The sequence below is a fragment of the Leopardus geoffroyi genome, chromosome E1 (genome assembly GCF_018350155.1).
Source record: "Leopardus geoffroyi isolate Oge1 chromosome E1, O.geoffroyi_Oge1_pat1.0, whole genome shotgun sequence".
Lineage (NCBI taxonomy): Eukaryota > Metazoa > Chordata > Mammalia > Carnivora > Felidae > Leopardus > Leopardus geoffroyi.
This window is the reverse complement of record NC_059330.1, coordinates 45051650-45071761: the sequence shown is the minus strand read 5'-3', so window position 1 is coordinate 45071761 and position 20112 is coordinate 45051650. Positions and strand designations below refer to the sequence as shown.

At 37.3% G+C, this 20112-nt stretch overlaps 1 protein-coding gene across 5 annotated transcripts in view; it reads right to left on the bottom strand.

Moving 5' to 3' along the window:
* EFCAB3 (EF-hand calcium binding domain 3) overlaps positions 1 to 20112 on the bottom strand; it is a 143150-nt gene that overhangs the window by 114442 nt on the left and 8596 nt on the right. For all 5 annotated transcript variants that reach the window (XM_045489345.1, XM_045489347.1, XM_045489349.1 and 2 more), the window contains 2 exons: positions 9442 to 9495; positions 8835 to 8939 (listed from right to left, as the gene is read on the bottom strand). In XM_045489345.1, coding sequence (XP_045345301.1) covers positions 8835 to 8939; positions 9442 to 9495 — 159 coding nt within the window. The remainder of the gene's footprint in view (positions 1 to 8834; positions 8940 to 9441; positions 9496 to 20112) is intronic.

Here is a 20112-nt window from a genome sequence, read left to right as displayed (position 1 = left end):
TAGTGATTCAGCATTTCTATATATCACCCTGTGCTCATCACAAGTATACACCTTGATCTTCCCTTACTTCCCTCCCTTCTGGTAACCGTCAGTTTGTTCTCTATAATTAAGAGTCTATTTCTTGCTTTGCTTCTCTCTTATTTTTTCTCTTTGCTTGTTTGTTTGGTTTCTTAAATTCCATATGAGTGAAATCACATGCTATTTGTTTTGCTCTGACCTATTTCTCTTAGCATTATACTCTCTAGCTCCATCCATGTTGCAAATGGCAAGATTTCATTCTTCTTTTTATGGCTGAATAATATTCCATTGTATATATATATATAGCACATTTTCTTTATCCATTTATCAGTCATCATCTCGATAGAGTGGTCTTATGTAGGAGGTAAACCTTATTTGTTCAGCTTAGTGTGAACTCCTGGTTGTTTCTCAAACCCATGTGTTTATCTAAGCTGTCTTTGTTTTCAGGGGCTACCAGGAGTTGAGGGCGTGCCAAGACTTGTCAGTGTCCCAAAATGTAAGATCTCGGGCAGCACCTTGATGCAGGCTGATTTTTTCATTTTTTAACTCACCAAAAAGTATTTGCTGGATGCCTACATACATGCCAGGCTCTATTTTCAGTGCTAGAAATACAAAGCAAACAACATGAAGTCTCTGCTTCTGTTGCAGCAATTACCAACGTCAGAGCAACCACTGGGTTATGAACAATTTCAGAATGACCAATAGAGCATTGAATTAAAACAGAAATTTATTTAAAGTGCTCTATCTCTTTGTTCCTTAGATTTCTTTGGGTATCTTTGTTTCTTTGGTTATATTTTTAAAAGTCAGTTCTTGGTAACCTGTTTTACAGAGCAGGGGCAATAATATTTATTTTGAGGTTTTTAGCTAGACTGCCCTCCAGATAATTTAGGGTGGGGCCATATTCCAATTCCAACAGGAGTTTTATAATCTTGTCTGGCTCATGTGTTACACATGTGAAAAAGAAATAGTTTGAGACAAGAAATAGGAGACTACTTTTTTGACAAGCATTTTGACAACGCTTGATTTCAAGCCTGATCAGATCATATTAGATAAACTCGTAAACCAACACTTCTAGGATGCTTATCAAACTATTAATTAATCCACAGAATCATTTCAAGATACTAAAGATGTTAAGATGCTCAAGATACTAAGACTTAAATAGAGTGCTTTGATCAAATTCTATTGCTGAAAACCATGCCAAGAAGTGCTAATCCTAGATAAATATACTAATTATATTTTTCTATATATCATAAAGGTTAGCTATTTCAACAAATTAACTATAGTGGGGGTTGCTTATTTAAAATTAAGATTCATAGGGGCGCCTGGGTGGCTCAGTTGGTTAAGCTTCCGACTTCGGCTCAGGTCATGATCTCACAGTTCCTGGGTTTGAGCCCCACATCGGGCTCTGTGCTGGCAGCTCGGAGCCTGGAGCATGCTTCGGATTCTGTGTCTCCTCTCTCTACCCCTCCCCTGCTCGCGCCCTGCCCTGCCTCTCTCTCTCTCTCCAAAATAAATAAATAAGCATTTAAAAAATAAAATTAAGATTCGTAGCCTCCACCTAAAACATATTTGATCATAGTCTTGAGGGGGCAGGTAATTTCTGTGTAATTTAAAGTTTGATACCTGTGAATTAATTTTAATGTGATAGTTAGATATATGCTGTATATATTTTACAATAGTACAAATAACATTTAACAGTTTCCAGCAACCTTCCCCATTTCTTTTTGTTGCTTTCTGAATTCCTTTATAATTTTCTCTCCCTACCCCTCAAAAATACTTTTTTGTTTGCTTTATTTTTTTTCACTTTTATTTTTTAACATGTTTATGTATTCATTTGGTTGGGGGATGGGCAGGGAGACAAGAAGAGAGAGAATCCCAAGCAGGCCCTGCAATGTCAGCATAGAGCCTAACATGGGGCTCGATCTCACAAACTGCAAAATCATGACCTGAGCCCAAATCAGTTAAACCGGATGCTTAACTGACTGAGCCACCCAGGTGCCCCTGTTTAGCTTAATTTTTTAACTTGTTTACTTGATCCCAACACTGATTTTCATCTCATTTTGGTATTCTCTGGCATAGGAACTTTTCAAGCAGCAATATAAGCAATTATTGATATTTTATTTAAGATTAATATTTTATATTAATCTTTATTTAATATTTATTATTTATAATATTTTTATAAATATTATTTATAAATGTTTATAATAGTTAATATTTATATTTAATAGATTTAATATAATTTAATATTTATATTTATTTAAGATTAATATTAATATTTTTTTTTTCAACGTTTATTTATTTTTGGGACAGAGAGAGACAGAGCATGAACGGGGGAGGGGCAGAGAGAGAGGGAGACACAGAATCGGAAACAGGCTCCAGGCTCTGAGCCATCAGCCCAGAGCCCGACGCAGGGCTCGAACTCACGGACCGCGAGATCGTGACCTGGCTGAAGTCGGACGCTCAACCGACTGCGCCACCCAGGCGCCCCGATTAATATTAATATTGAGACAATATATCTCCATTCTTTAGGATTGGGTATCTATAAACTTCTGGCATTTTCCATGAAATTAGTAAGTATGTTTAAGATCTTCCTACAGAGCTCGGTGTGGGAAGATGGCGGCATAGGAGGACGCTGGGCTCACCGCGTCCTGCAGATCACTTAGATTCCACCCACACCTGCCTAAATAACCCAGAAAATCGCCAGAAGACTAGCAGAACAGATTCTCCGGAGCCAAGCATAGATGAGATGTCCACGGAAGAGGGTAGGAAGGGCGGAGAGGTGGTGTGCGCTACACGGACTGGAGGGAGGAAGCCGGGGCGGAGGGGCGGCCTGCCGGCCAAGCAGAGCCCCCGAGTCTGGCTTGCAAAAACGGAGGGGCCGGACAGAGTGTGTTCTGACAGCAAGCAGGACTTAACATCCGGAAGGTTATAAGTTAACAGCTCTGCTCAGAGAGCGGGAGGGCTGGAGGACAACGGGAGGGAGAGTTGCTGAGCCAGCTTGGCGGGGAACAAAGGCGCTCTCCAGTGCCATCTCCCTCACCCATCATCCAGCCAAAATCCCAAAGGGAACCGGTTCCTGCCAGGGAACTTGCTTGCACCACGCAAACACCCAAGGCTGTGCTTCTGAGGATCCGTCCCTCCAGCGGGTCTGACTCCCTCCCGCTGCCACAGGGCCCCTCCCAAAGCAGATCTCCCAAGGAAAGGCGAGCTGAGCCTGCCCCTCCCGCCCCTGTGCACCTTGCCGATCCACCCCAGCTAATACGCCAGATCCCCAGCACCACAAGCCTGGCAGTGTGCAAGCAGCCCAGACAGGTCACGCCACCCCACAGTGAATTCCGCCCCTAGGAGAGGGGAAGAGAAGACACACACCAGTCTGACTGTGGCCCCAGCGGTGGGCTGGGGGCAGACATCAGGTCTGACTGTGGCCCCACCCACCAACTCAAGTTATTCAAGACAGCACAGGGGAAGTGCCCTGCAGTTCCGCACCACTCCAGGGACTATCCAAAATGAAGATGAAAGAATTCCCCTCAAAAGAATCTCAAGGAAATAACAATAGCTAACGAACTGATCAAAAAGGATTTAAACAATGTAACAGAAAGTGAATATAGAATAATAGTCATAAAATTAATCGCTGGGCTTGAAAACAGTATAGAGGACAGCAGAGAATCTATTGCTACAGAGATCAAGGGATTAAGGAACAGCCAGGAGGAGCTAAAAAATGCTATAAACGAGCTGCAAAATAAAATGGAGACAACCACAGCTTGAAGAGGCAGAGGAGAGAATAGGTGAACTAGAAGATAAAATAATGGAAAAAGAAGAAGCTGAGAAAAAGAGAGATTAAAAAATCCAGGAGTGGGGCGCCTGGGTGGCGCAGTCGGTTAAGCATCCGACTTCAGCCAGGTCACGATCTCGCGGTCCATGAGTTCGAGCCCCGCGTCAGGCTCTGGGCTGATGGCTCAGAGCCTGGAGCCTGTTTCCGATTCTGTGTTTCCCTCTCTCTCTGCCCCTCCCCCATTCATGCTCTGTCTCTCTGTCCCAAAAATAAATAAACGTTGAAAAAAAAAATCCAGGAGTATGAGGGGAAATTAGAGAACTAAGTGATGCACTAAAGAGAAATAATCTATGCATAATTGGTATTCCAGAGGAGGAAGAGAGAGGGAAAGGTGCTGAAGGTGTACTTGAAGAAATCATAGCTGAGAAATTCCCTGATCTGGGGAAGGAAAAAGGCATAGAAATCCAAGAGGCACAGAGAACTCCCTTCAGATGTAACTTGAATCAATCTTCTGCACGAAATATCACAGTGAAACTGGCAAAGTACAAGGATAAAGAGAAAATTCTGAAAGCAGCTAGGGATAAACGTGCTCTAACATATAAAGGGAGACCTATAAGACTCGTGACGGATCTCTCTACTGAAACTTGGCAGGCCAGAAAGGAATGGCAGGAGATCTTCAATGTGATGAACAGAAAAAATATGCAGCCGAGAATCCTTTATCCAGCAAGTCTGTCATTTAGAATAGAAGGAGAGATAAAGGTCTTCCCAAGCAAACAAAAACTGAAGGAATTCGTCACCACTAAACCAGCCCTACAAGAGATCCTAAGGGGGATCCTGTGAGACAAAGTACCAGAGACATTGCTACAAGCATAAAACCTACAGACATCACAATGACCCTAAACCCGTATCTTTCTATAATAACACTGAATGTAAATGGACTAAATGTGCCAACCAAAAGACACAGGGTATCAGAATGGATAAAAAAACAAGACCCATCTATTTGCTGTCTACAAGAGACTCATTTTAGACCTGAGGACACCTTCAGATTGAAAGTGAGGGGATGGAGAACTATTTATCATGCTACTGGAAGGCAAAAGAAAGCTGGAGTAGCCATACTTATATCAGACAAACTAGACTTTAAATTAAAGCCTGTAACAAGAGATGAAGAAGGGCATTATATAATAATTACAGGGTCTATCCATCAGGAAGAGCTAACAATTATAAATGTCTATGCACCGAATACGGGAGCCCCCAAATATATAAAACAATTACTCATAAACATAAGCAACCTTATTGATAAGAATGTGGTAATTGCAGGGGACTTTAACACCCCACTTACAGAAATGGATAGATCATCTAGACACACGGTCAATAAAGAAACAAGGGCCCTGAATGATACATTGGATCAGATGGACTTGACAGATATATTTAGAACTCTGCATTCCAAAGCAACAGAATATACTTTCTTCTCGAGTGCACATGGAACATTCTCCAAGATAGATCACACACTGGGTCACAAAACAGCCCTTCATAAGTATACAAGAATTGAAATCATACCATGCATACTTTCAGACCACAATGCTATGAATCTTGAAATCAACCACAGGAAAAAGTCTGGAAAACCTCCAAAAGCATGGAGGTTAAAGAACACCCTACTAACGAATGAATGGGTCAACCAGGCAATTAGAGAAGAAATTTAAAAATATATGGAAATAAACGAAAATGAAAATACAACAATCCAAACACTTTGGGATGCAGTGAAGGCAACCCTGAGTGGAAAATACATTGCAATCCAGGCCTATCTCAAGAAACAAGAAAAATCCTAAATACAAAATCTAACAGCACACCTAAAGGAAGTAGAAGCAGAGCAGCAAAGACACCCCTAACCCAGCAGCAGAAGAGAAATAATAAAGATCAGAGCAGAAATAAACAATATAGAATCTAAAAAAACTGTAGAGCAGATCAACGAAACCAAGAGTTGGTTTTTTGAAAAAATAAACAAAATTGACAAATCTCTAGCCAGGCTTCTCAAAAAGAAAAGGGAGATGACCCAAATAGATAAAATCATGAATGAAAATGGAATTATTACAACCAATCCCTCAGAAATACAAGCAATTATCAGGGAATACTATGAAAAATTATATGCCAACAAACTGGACAACCTGGAAGAAATGGACAAATTCCTAAACATGCACACACTTCTAAAATTCAATCAGGAGGAAACAGAAAGCTTGAACAGACCCCATAACCAGCGAAGACATTGAATCAGTTATCAAAAATCTCCCAACGAATAAGAGTCCAGGACCAGATGGCTTCCCTGGGGAATTCTACCAGACACTTAAAGCAGAGATAATACCTATCCTTCTCAAGCTATTCCAAAAAATGGAAAGGGAAGGAAAACTTCCTTCCCTTATTCTATGAGACTCATTCTATGAAGCCAGTATTACTTTGATTCCTAAACCAGACAGAGACCCAGTAAAAAAAAGAGAACTACAGGCCAATATCCCTGATGAATATGGATGCAAAAATTCTCAATAAGATACTAGAAAATCGAATTCAACAGCTTCTAAAAAGAATTATTCACCATGATCAAGTGGGATTCATTCCTGGGATGCAGGGCTGGTTCAACATTAGCAAATCAATCAACGTGATACATCACACTAATAAAAGAAAAGATAAGAACCATATGATCCTGTCAATCGCAGAAACAGCATTTGACAAAATTCAGCATCCTTTCCTAATAAAAACCCTCGAGAAAGTCAGGGTAGAAGGAACATACTTAAACATCATAAAAGCCATTTATGAAAAGCCCACAGCTAATATCATCCTCAATGGGGAAAAACTGAGAGCTTTCCCCCTGAGATCAGGAACACAACAGGATGTCCACTCTCACCGCTGTTGTTTAACATAGTGTTGGAAGTTCTAGCATCAGCAATCAGACAACAAAAGGAAATCAAAGGCATCAAAATTGGCAAAGATGAAGTCAAGCTTTCACTTTTTGCAGATGACATGATATACGTGGAAAATCCGATAGACTCCACCAAAAGTCTGCTAGAACTGATACATGAATTCAGCAAAGTTGCAGGATACAAAATCAAGGTACAGAAATCAGTTGCATTCTTATACACTAATAATGAAGCAACAGAAAGACAAATAAAGAAACTGAACCCATTCACAATTGCACCAAGAAGCATAAAATACCTAGGAATAAATCTAACCAAAGATGTAAAAGATCTATATGCTGAAAACTATAGAAAGCTTATGAGGGAAATTGAAGAAGATATAAAGAAATGGAAAAACATTCCGTGCTCATGGGTTGGGAGACTAAATATTGTCAAAATGTCAATACTACCCAAAGCTATCTACACATTCAATGCAATCCCAATCAAAATTGCACCAGCATTCTTCTTGAAGCTAGAACAAGCAATCCTAAAATTCATATGGAACCACAAAAGGCCCCAAATAGCCAAAGTAATTTTAAAGAAGAAGACCAAATCAGGAGGCATCACAATCCCAGACTTTAGCCTCTACTACAAAGCTGTAATCATCAAGACAGCATGGTATTGGCACAAAAACAGACACATAGACCAATGGAATAGAATAGAAACCCCAGAACTAGACCCACAAAAGGATGGCCAACTAATCTTTGACAAAGCAGGAAAGAATATCCAATGGAAAAAAGAGTCTCTTTAACCAATGGTGCTGGGAGAACTGGACAGAAACATGCAGAAGAATGAAACTAGACCACTTTCTTACACCATTCACAAAAAGTAACTCAAAATGCATAAAGGACTTGAATGTGAGACAGGAAACCATCAAAACACTAGAGGAGAAAGCAGGAAAAGACCTTTCTGAGCTCAGCCGCAGCAATTTCTTACTTGACACATCCCCAAAGGCAAGGGAATTAAAAGCAAAAATGAACAATTGGGACCTCATGAAGATAAAAAGCTTCTGCACAGCAAAGGAAACAATCAACAAAACTAAAAGGCAACCAACGGAATGGGAAAAGATATTTGCAAATAACATATCGGACAAAGGGCTAGTATCCAAAATCTATAAAGAGCTCACCAAACTCCACACCCGAAAAACAAATAATCCAGTGAAGAAATGGGCAGAAAATGAATAGACACTTCTCTAAAGAAGACATCTGGATGGCCAACAGGTACATGAAAAGATGCTCAACATCCCTCAGCATCAGGGAAATACAAATCAAAACCACACTCGGATATCACCTCACGCCAGTCAGAGTGGCCAAAATGAACAAATCAGGAGACTATAGATGCTGGAGAGGATGTGGAGAAATGGGAACCCTCTTGCACTGCTGGTGGGAATGCAAACTGGTGCAGCCGCTCTGGAAAACAGTGTGGAGGTTCCTCAAAAAATTAAAAATAGACCTACCCTATGACCCAGCAGTAGCACTGCTAGGAATTTACCCAAGGGATACAGGAGTACTGATGCATAGGGGCACTTGTACCCCAATGTTTATAGCAGCACTCTCAACAATAGCCAAATTATGGAAAGAGCCTAAATGTCCATCAACTGATGAATGGATAAAGAAATTGTGGTTTATATACACAATGGAGTACTACGTGGCAATGAGAAAGAATGAAATATGGCCCTTTGTAGCAACGTGGATGGAACTGGAGAGTGTGATGCTAAGTGAAATAAGCCATACAGAGAAAGACAGATACCATATGGTTTTAGTCTTATGTGGATCCTAAGAAACTTAACAGAAACCCATGGAGGAGGAAAAAAAAGAAAAAAAAGAGGTTAGAGTGGGGGAGAGCCAAAGCATAAGAGACTCTTAAAAACTGAGAACAAACTAAGGATTGATGGGGGGTGGGAGGGAGGGGGAGGGTAGGTGATGGGCATTGAAGAGGGCATCTTTTGGGATGAGCACTGGGTGTTGTATGGAAACTAATTTGACAATAAATTTCATATAATAATAATAATAATAATAATAATAATAATAATAATAATAAAAGATCTTCCTACAGAAAAACAAAAATTTCCTTACAGGGCACTGTGTACTTGAAATGCTCACCATCAACTGGCAGGTGATTGCACAATTTCTCAATTTCTTCCTCTTCAAGTGGGAATTCCATATTTTCAAGAGCATCATCTATTTTATTGACATTAACCTTTCCTCCTTAGGAAAGAAAGAGATAACAAAATAAATTTGTATTTATGCCAAAGAGGGAAAACTGCTTGGTCATATAAATCAAGAAACACAAATAGGAAGTAAAAAGGAGTGTTACCATTAAGTTCGTGGAGTGATCAAAAGAATTAGCTAAGGATGAAGAATAGAAAAATTCTCCCTGTCAACTTTCCAGAAAACACTATTATAGCAACTTGTATGATGAGTTTACCCAGAAGAGAGAGAAGAGCAGGCAAGACTGATGAGTTATAGCAAAGAGACAACCAATACACAAATTTCTTACCATTAAATAAGACTTGAAATTTGCTACAATGACAAAATAGTGTAGGTTATTTTCCCAAATGTGACTGTGTACAACCAAGAATGACAGCTCATTAAAAAAAATAGAATAACATAATTAGCAGTCTAATCATTGAGAAATAAGAGAGATTTTAGAAAAGTAAATGCAAAAGCTTGAAGATGTTTTCTCTTTCTTGGCATGCTTCTCACTCACCTCTGTATGTCTTCACTCCATCCATCAACCTTTCTTTATACACCTTATTGTTATCTGTAAGATAAGGGTCAAATTTGGTTGACTAAGAAGTGGAAACAGAGAAAGGCAGTAGCATTTAGTTATTTGTAGATTTTTACAAGTTATTACTAGTTATAATTCCAAAGAAGAAGGAAGCAAAGAGATGACTAAAATTCTCAAGGTAACTATCTCTGCATCTGAGCTACTATTGGTAGAACTCTAACATGTTAAAACAGATTTCTTTCTTTCTTTTTTTTTCTAAAGTGTTTTATCCTTTCCTTTCTACAACTGTTTTATCACCTTTTTCCTATCTTTAGCTTTAGACTTGTTATAGATGCTGGTTCCAACATTGAAAAATGTTTATCCATAAAAGCAGTACCCCAAAGAGAACATTACTCCCAAATTAATATTTAAGTGGTAAGGACAAAATATTTTATATCAGAAGTGGCTCTTTCTACATTTATTTTTCTCTTAATTTTTAAACACTGAGTATAATTGACATACAACATTGTGAAGTTTAGGGTATACAACATATTGATTAGATATATTTATATTGTAGTATGACTGCCATTGTATCATTAGCTAATACTTCTATCACATCAAAAAATTATTTCTTTTTGCGATGGGTAAAATTAAGATCTGGCTACTTAGCAACTTTAATGTTTACAATACAGTTTTGTTTTCTATAATCACGTTCTGTATACTAGATCTCTAGGACTCATTTATCTACTGGTTGTAAGTATGTATCCTTAAACAACATCTCTCCATTCTTCCATGATTCCCCCTACCACCCAGCCCTGGTAACCAGCATTCCACTGTCGAGTTTTTGGTTTTTGTTTTTTTTTAGATTTCACATATATGAGATATCATTCAGTATTTGCCTTTCTCTGCTTCACCTATCTCATGTAGCATAATGTCCTCAAGGTCTACCCATGTTGTTGCAAATGGTAGGATTTTTTCTTTTCTCATGGCTGAATAGTATTCCATTGACTATAATACACCACATCTTCTTTATTCATTCACTCATTGATAGGCACTTAGGTTGTTTTCATATCTTGGCTGCTATAAATAATGCTGCAATAAACATGGGAGTGCATAAATCTCTTTGATAACCTGTTTTTACTTTTTTCGGATATATATCCAGAAGTGGGATTGTATATTGTAGTTTTATTTTTAATTCTTTTGAGAAGCCTCCATATTTTTCTCCATAGTGGCCAAACCAGTTTACAATTCCATCAACAGTGTACAAGTGTTCCCTTTTCTCCACATCCTCACCAACACTTGTTATCTCTTGTCTTCTTGATGATAGCCATTTTTACAGGTGTGAAGTGGTATCTTATTGTGATTTTGATTTGCACTTCCTTAATGATTAGTGATGTTGAGCACCTTTTCATGTACATGTTGGCCATCTGTATGTCTTTGGAAAATGTCTATTTAAATACTCTGCCTTAAATTTTTTTTAATGTTTATTTATTTTTCATAGAGAAAGAGAGAGAGAGAGAGAGAGAGAGAGAGAGTAGGGGAGAAGCAGATAGAGAGAGAGGAAGACACAGAATCTGAAGCAGGCTCCAGGCTGTGAGTTGTCAGCACAGACCCTGACATGGGGCTCAAACCCATGAACCACTGACCTGAGCTGAAGTCGGACATTTAACCAACTGAGCCACCCAGGCACTCCTAAATACTCTGCCTGTAAAAACATTTGTCTTTTGCTATTGAGTTGTGTGAATTCCTTATATCTTTTGAATATTACCTTTTTATCCTATACATGGCTTGAAAAATTTTTTTTCCATTCTGTAGGTTACATTTTCATTTCATTAATTGTTTCTTTTGCAGTGCACAAGTTTTATGTAGTTCCACTTGTTAAATTTTTTTGTTGTTTGTGCTTTTGGTGTCATATCCAAAATACCATCGCTAGGACCAATGTCAAGGACTTCCTTCCCGATGTGTTCTTCCAGGAATTTTACCAAATTGGGTCTTATGTTTAAGTCTTTGATCCATTTCAAGGTATTTTATGTGAGTTGTGTAAGATAGGGGTTAAGTTTTAGTCTTCTGCATGTATTTATCCAGTTTTCTCAACATCATTTGTTGAAAAGACAATCCTTTCCTCATTGCATGTTCTTGGTTCCCTTATCAAATATTAGTTGACTGTATATATGGGGGTTTAGTTCTGGGTTCTCTCTTCTATTCCATTTGCATATGTGTCTATTTTTATGTCAGTACCATACTGTTTTAGTTAACAAAACTTTGTAATCTGGAAGCGAGATGCCTCAGATTTTGTTCTTTCTCATGATTGCTTTGGACATTCAGGATCTTTTGTGGTTCTATACAATATTTAGGATTGTATTTTCTATTTCTGTGAAAAATACCATGGAATTTTTACAAGAATTGCATTGAATCTAGAGACAGCTTCAAGTAGCATGGGAATTTTAACACTAACCCAATCTATGAGCACAGGATGTCCTTCCAATTGTTTATGTCTTCTTTGATTTCTTTCAACAAAGTCTTGTAGAATTCATTCTACAAATCTTCCACTTCCACTTCTAGGTATTTTATTGTTTGTGATGCTATTGTGAATGGGATAGGTTTCATTTATTCATTCATTTTACTTTTTTTTAAAGTAAGCTCTATGCCTAATATGGGGCTTGAACTTAAGACTGTGAGATCAAGAGTCACATGCTCTACTGACTGAGCCAGCCAGGCACTCCTGGGATAAGTTTTTTTTTTTTCCAGATGTTTTATTGTTCATATATAGAAATGCAACTGATTTCTGTTTATTGCTTTTATATCCTGCAGCTTAACTGAATTAATTGATTATATCCAACACTTTTTCTTAGTTGAGCCTTTGAGATTTTCAATGTCACTTGCATTTCAATATCATTTGCAATTAATGACAATTTTGCTTCTTCCTCGCTGATTTGGATGCCTTTTATTTCTTTGTCATGCCTGATTGCTTTAGCTAGTATTTCCAGGATTATGTTGAACAAAAGTGTTGAGAAGGAACACCCTTGTCTTGTTCCTAATCTTAAAGGAAAAGGTTTTGGTTTTCCACCATTGAGTATAATTGCTGTGGGTTTGTGGCATATGGCCCTTTTTATGCTGAGGTATTTTCTTCTTATACCCAAACTGTTGAGGTTTTTATCATGAAAGGATGTTGTGTTTGGTCAAATGTTTTTCTGTATCTACTAAGATGATCATAAAATTTTAACTTTCATTCTATTAATTAGTGTATCACATGTATTGATATGCATATATTGAGCCATATTTGCATTCCAGGGATAAATCCTACTTGGTCATGGTGTATAATCCTTTTAATGAGTTCTTGAATTTGGCATGGTAATACATTGTTGAGAATTTTGCATCTGTGTCCATCAGGGATATTGGTATATAGTTTTCATTTTTGTAGCAGGTGATGCTGGTCTTGTAGAATGAGTTTGGAAATGTTCCTTTCTCTTCAGCCTTTTTGGCAGAGTTTGAGAAGGAGTGGAATTCTTTAACGTTCTTTTTTTTTTTTTTTTTTTGAAGAGACAGCAGACTCTTGAAATTTATTTTATCTTTATAATACTGACTAGTTTTGTATTGCTTACTTGTTGTCATACATATTACTTACCCATTACTTGAGACTCCTCTATCATCTTTAACATTTTTTTTTAAGAAAGAGAGCGCAAGCAGGGGAGAGGGGTAGAGGGAGAAAGAAAATCTCAAGCAGGCTCCATGCTCAGCCTGGAGCCTGATGTTGGGCTCTATCTCACAACAACAAGATCATGACCTGAGCTGAAATCAAGAGTTGGCCACTTAACCAACTGAACCACCCAGGTACCCCAAGAAGGAGTGGCATGAATTCTTTAAACTTTTGGTAATATTTGCCAGTGAAGCCATCTGGTCCTGGAGTTTTCTAGGTTGGGAAGTTTTTCATTACTGAATCAATCTCCTTACTCATTATTAGTCTGTTCAATTTTCTATTTCTTCTTAATTCAGTCTTCATAGGTTGTATGTCTTTGGAAATTATCTATTCCTGTTATCAGTTGTAATTTCTCCTCTTTCATTTCTGATTTTGAGTCTTCTACTTTTTTGAACCTCATTAAGAGTTGTCAATTTTGTTTGTTAAAAAATCAGCTCTTAGTTTTACTTATCTTTTTTATTGCTTTTTTTTTCATCTCTATTTCATTTATTTCCACTCTGATCTTTCTTATTTCTTCCCTCCACTAATTTGAGCTTAACTGTTCTTTTTTTTTTTTTTTCTAGTTCCTTTAGGTATAAAGTTAGGTGGCTTATATGTGATCTTTCTTATTTCCTGAAATATTCATTTATCACTCTAAACTTCTCTAACAGAACTACTTTTAAAGAATCCCATAGGTTTTGTATGTTGTATTTCCATTTTCATTTGTTTCAAGGTATTCTTTGATTTCCCTTTGATTTCGTCAACCCATTGACTTGCCAAGAGTGTGCTGTTTAGTTTCCACACATTTGTAGATTTTCCAGATTTCCTCAAGTTGTTGATTTCTAGTGTCATACCATTGTCTTTGGATAATGTACTTATTTCACTGTTGAAAGCAGGACATTCAAGTTCCCTACTATTATTGTACTGCTATCTATTTCCCCTCTCAGATCTGTTAGCATTTGCTTAATATATTTGGATGCTGTGATGGTGAGTTTGTGTATATTTATGATTGCTGTATCTTCTTGATGATTTTACCCCTTTATTATTATGTAATGACTTTCTTTGTCTCTTGTTACCATTTTTGATTTAAAATCTAGTTTGTCTGATATAATCATAGCTGTCCCTGTTTCTTTTGGTTTCCACTTACATTAAATGCCTTTTTCAATCTCTTTACTTTGAGCCTATGTGTGTCCTTAAAGCTGAAGTGAGTCTCTTGTAGGCAGCATATAGTTGGATCTTGTTTTTATCCATCCAATCACTTTTGACTGGTGAATTCAATCCATTCACATTTAGAGTAGTTATTGGTATGTCAGAACTTACTAATGCCATCTTATTAATCGCTTTCTGGCTGTTTTGTGTTCCATTGTTTCTTTTCCCTTCTGTTTCTGCCTACCTTTATGAATTGGTAAAGTTTGGTGGTGGTATCCTCTGACTCCCCTCTTTGTATCTTTTGTAAATTTAATCCAGGTTTTTGCTTTGTTGTGACACCATAGGGTTTACATAAAATATCTTATAGATAAAACAGTCCACTTTAGGCTTATGGCAACTTACTTCAATCACCTACAAAGGCTCCATCCTTATATTTCTCAGTTTCACATCACTGATGCTACAATTGACCTATTTTTAATATGTGTATTTGTTAATAATTTATAGTAGTTATAGTTATTTTTAATAGTCTTCTTTTAACCTTTATGCTATAGTTGACTGATTAACACACCATTCTATTATAGAATTGGAGGTTTTTAAAAAAGTCTAACTGCATATTTTTCACCTTTGCCAGTATGTTGTGTACATTTGTATGTTTTCAGGTGACTGTATAGTGTCTTTTCATTTCAGCTTAAATAACTCCATTCAGTATTTCTTGGCCAGACAGGTCTATTAGTGGTGAACTCCCTCAGCTTTTGTTTGTCTGGGAAAGCCTTTATTCCTCCTTCATATGTAAAGGATAACTTTGCTGAATAAAGTATTCTTGGCTGGCAAGTTTTCTCTTTCAGCACTTTGAATCTGTGATTAAACTCTGGAGTTTCTGCTGAGAAATCTGTTGATAGCATATAGTGGGAGTTCCTTTCTGGGTTACATTTGTTTTTTACTGCTCTTTTCAGGACTTTTTATCAATGATTTTTAAAATTGAGATATAATTGACATATAACGTCATATTAGTTTCAGGTTTACAACATAATAATTTGATATTTGTATAGATTATGAAGTTATTACCACAAAAAAGCTAGTTAATACTATTGATTTTTGACTGTTTCAATATAATGTGTCTTAGATAAAGTCTTTTTGCATTGAGATAATAGGATGATCTATTATTAGCTTGATGGACTTGGATGTCCAAATCGTTCCCCAGATTTGGGGGGTTCTCAACTATTATTTCTCTGTTCTCTGCCTCCTTTTCCCTTTTTTTCCTTCTGGGAACTGATTATTCTAGTATTTGTCTTTTAATGGAATTCTGTAGCTCGCATAGGCTTTCTTTGCTCTTTTAAAATCTTTGTTTTTCCCTCTTGCACTCTTGGTGGGAATGAAAACTGGTGCAGCCACTCTGGAGAATAGTATGGAGGTTCCTCAAAAAGTTACAACTAGAACTACCCTGTGATCCAGCAATTGCACTACTAGATATTTACCCAAAGGATACAAAAATACAGTTTCAAGGGGCACTTGGGTGGTTCAGTTGGTTAAGCGTCTGACTTTGATCTCACAGTTCATGAGTTTGAACCTGCATCAGATTCTCTGCTGTCAGCACAGAGCCTGCTTCAGATCCTCTGTCTCCCTCTCTCTCTGCCCCTCCCCATTCTCTCTCTCAAAAATAACCAAACATTTAAAAAAATACAGATTTGAAGGGATACATGCACCCTGATGTTTATAGCAGCATTATCAACAACAGCAAAACTATGGAAATAGCCCAAGTGTCCATCAATTGATGAATGGATAAAGAAGATGTGGTATATGTACAATGGAATGTTACTCAGCCATCAAAAAGAATGAAATCTTGCCATTTGCAATGACATAGATGGAGCTAGAGTGTATTGTGCTAAGTGAAAGAAGTCAGAGAAAGATAAATACCATATGATTTTCAATCATATGCAGAATTTAAGAAATGAAACAGATGAACATATGGGAGGCGGAGAAAAAGAGAGAGGGAAACAAGCCATAAGAAACTTTTTTAAAATTTAATTTATCTTTTAAAATTTACATTCAAGTTAGTTACCATACAGTGCGACAATGATTTCAGGAGTAGATTCCTTAGTGCCCGTACCCATTTGGCCCAACCCCCTCCCAGAACCCCTTCAGTAACCCTCTGTTCTCCATATTTAAGAGTCTCTTATGTTTTGTCCCCCTTCCTGTTTTTATATTATTTTTGCTTCCCTTCCCTTATGTTCATCTGTTTTGTATCTTAAAGTCCTCATACGGGTGAAGTCATATGATATTTGTTTTTCTCTAATTTCACTTAGCATAATACCCTCTAGTTCCTTCCATGTAGTTGCAAATGGCAAGATTTCATTCTTTTTGATTGCCGAGTAATACTCCATTGTATATATATATACTATATCTTCTTTATCCATTCATCCATCGATGGACATTTCGGCTCTTTCCATACTCTATTGTTGATAGTGCTGCTATAAACATTGGGGTGCATGTGCCCCATTGAAACAACATTCGTGAATTCCCTTGGGTAAATACCTAGTAGTGCAATTGCTGGGTCGTGGGGTAGTTCTACTTTTAATTTTTTGAGGAACCTCCATACTGTTTTCCAGAGTGGCTGCACCAGTTTGCATTCCCACCAGCAGCGCAAAAGAGATCCTCTTTCTCCACATCCTTGCCAACATCTGTTGTTGCTTGAGTCGTTAATGTTAGCCATTCTAATAGGTGTAAGGTGGTATCTCATGGTGGTTTTGATTTATATTTCCCTGATGATGAGTGATGCTGAGCATTTTTTCATGTGTCTGTTAGCCATCTGGATGTCTTCTTTGGGGAAGTGTCTATTTATGTCTTTTGCCCATTTATTTCTTCACTGGGTTATTTGTTTTTTTGGGTGTTGAGTTTGATAAATTCTTTATAGATTTTGGATACTAACCCTTTATCTGATATGTCATTTGTAAATATCTTCTCCCATTCTGTTGGCTGCCTTTTAGTTTTGCTGATTGTTTCCTTCACTGTGCAGAAGCTTTTTATTCTGATGAGGTCCCAATAATTCATTTTTGCTTTTGTTTCCCTTGTCTCCAGAGACGTGTTGAGTAAGAAGTTGCTGCGGCCAAGATCAAAGAGGTTTTTGCCTGCTTTCTCCTCAAGGATTTTGATGGCTTCCTGTTTACATTGAGGTCTTTATCCATTTTGAGTTTATTTTTGTGTATGGTGTAAGAAAGTGGTCCAGGTTCATTCTTCTGCATGTCGCTGTCCAGTTTTCCCAGCACCACTTGCTGAAGACTGTCTTTATTCCATTGGATATTCTTTCCTGCTTTGTCAAAGATTAGTTGGCCATATGTTTGTGGATCCATTTCTGGGTTTCCTATTCTGTTCCATTGATATGAGTCTGTTTTTGTGCCAGGACCATACTGTCTTAATGACTGCAGCTTTGTAATACAGCTTGAAGTCCGGGATTATGATGCCTCCTGCTTTGGTTTTCTTTTTCAAGATTGCTTTGGCTATTCGGGGTCTTTTGTAGTTCCATACAAATTTTAGGATTGTTTGTTCTAGCTCTGTGAAGAATGCTGGTGTTATTTTGATAGGTATTGCACTGAACATGTAGATTGCTCTGGGTAGTATTGACATGTTAACAATATTTGTTCTTCGTATCCAGGAACATGGAATATTTTTCCATTTTTTGGTGTCTTCTTCAACTTCTTTCATAAGCTTTCTATAGTTTTCAGTGTATAGATTTTTTACCTTTTTGGTTAGATTTATTCCTATGTATTTTATGGTTTTTGTGCAATTGTAAATGAGATCGATTCCTTGATTTCTCTTTCTATTGTTTCATTATTGGTGTATAGAAATGCAACCGATTTCTGTGCATTGATTTTATATTCTACAACTTTGCTGAATTCATGGATCAGTTCTAGCAGGTTTTTTTGGAATCTTTTGGGTTTTCCATAGAGTATCATGTCATCTGCAAAGGGTGAAAGTTTGACTTCCTCCTGGCCTATTTGGATGCCTTTTATTTCTTTGCGTTGTCTGATTGCTGAGGTTAAGACTTCCAATACTATGTTGAATAACAGTGGTGAGAGTGGACATCCCTGTCATGCTCCTGACCTTAGGGAGAAAGCTCTTAGTTTTTCCCCATTGAGCATGATATTAGTGTTGGGTCTTTCATATATGGCTGTTATGATCTCAAGGTATGGTAAGAAATGCTTAAATAGAGAACAAACTGAGGGTTGATACAGGGAGGTAGGTGGGTGATGGGCTAGATGGGGGATGGGTATTAAGGGGGGCACTGGTTATGATGAGCACTTGGTGTTATATGTAAGTGATGAATGACTAAATTCTACTTCTGAATCCAATATTGCACTCTATGTTAACTAACTAGAATTTAAATTTTAAAAAAGGAAAAAATATTTATTGCTTTTATTCTATGTTATTTCAAAACTTCTATCCTCTCAGTAATTTATTCTTTCTTCCATTTTGTATGCCCTGCTACTGATGCTCTCTATTGCATTTTTCATTTCATTCACTAAATACTTCAGCTCCAGAATTACTGCTTGTTTTTTTTTTTCATGATTTCAATTTCTTTGGGAAAGAACTCAATTTGTTCTTACATTTATTCCTGATTTCACTGAATTTTCTTTCTGAGTTTTCTTGTAGCTCATTGAGTTTCTTCAAAACAATTATCTTGAATTCTTTATCCACTAGATGTCAATATGCATACCTTTGAGCTCAGTCTCTGAAGAATAATAATTTTCTTTTTATGATGTCATATTTCCTTGATTTTAAATTTTTCCTGTGGTCATGTGTTGCTACTTTGGCATTCGAAGGAACAGCCACCTCCTTAGCTCTTTGCCTGTTGTCTTCAGATGGGGCGTTATATTCTATGGCGTTGTTATTATGAGTTTTTCCTTTGTCTTTGTGAAGGTATGCTTCCTCCACTCTTCTTGTTCACTTTGTGGCCAAATTTTAATTTTTTCAACATATTTTTTAAAATTTGAGTATAGTCGATACATGTTACATTAATTTTAGGTACACAACATAGTAATTCAACAACTCTCTCTGTTATGCTATGTTCACTACAAGGGTAGATGCCACCTGTCACTATGCAACAGTATAACAATACCATTGACTATATTCCCTATGCTGTACCTTTTACTCCCATGACGTATACATTCTGTAACTGGACACTTGTAACCCCTACTTCCATTTTGCCCAATTTCCACTCCCCCTGCGCCACAGCAACCATCAGTTTGTCTCTATTTATAGGTCTGATTCTGCTTTTTGTTTGTATAATCTTTATTTCTTTTTAGATTCACATATGAATGAAATCATATGGTATTTATCTTTCTCTAACTTATTTCACTTAGCATAATACTCTCTAGGTCCATCCATGTTGTTGCAAGTGGAAAGATCTCATCCGTGTTTATGGCTGAGTAATATTCCATTGCACATATACACCACATCTTCTTTATCCATTCATCTATCATTGGACACTTGGGCTGCTTCCCTATCTTGGCAGTTGTAAACAATGCTGCAATAAACACAGAGGTGCACACATCTTTTCAAATTGGTGTTTTTGTTTTCTTTGGGTAAATACCCAGTAAGTGGAATTATTGCATCATATGGTATTTCTATTTTTAATTTTTTGAGGAACCTCCATACTGTTTTCCACAATGGCTGCACCAATCTACATCCCCACCAACAGTGAATGAGCATTTCTTTTTTTCCACATTCTCACCACTACTAGTTATTTCATGTCTTTTTGACTCTAGCAATTCTGATGGGTGTATGGCGATATCTCAGGGAAATGCAGATCAGGACCACAAAGAGATGTTACCTTATACTTGTCAGAATGA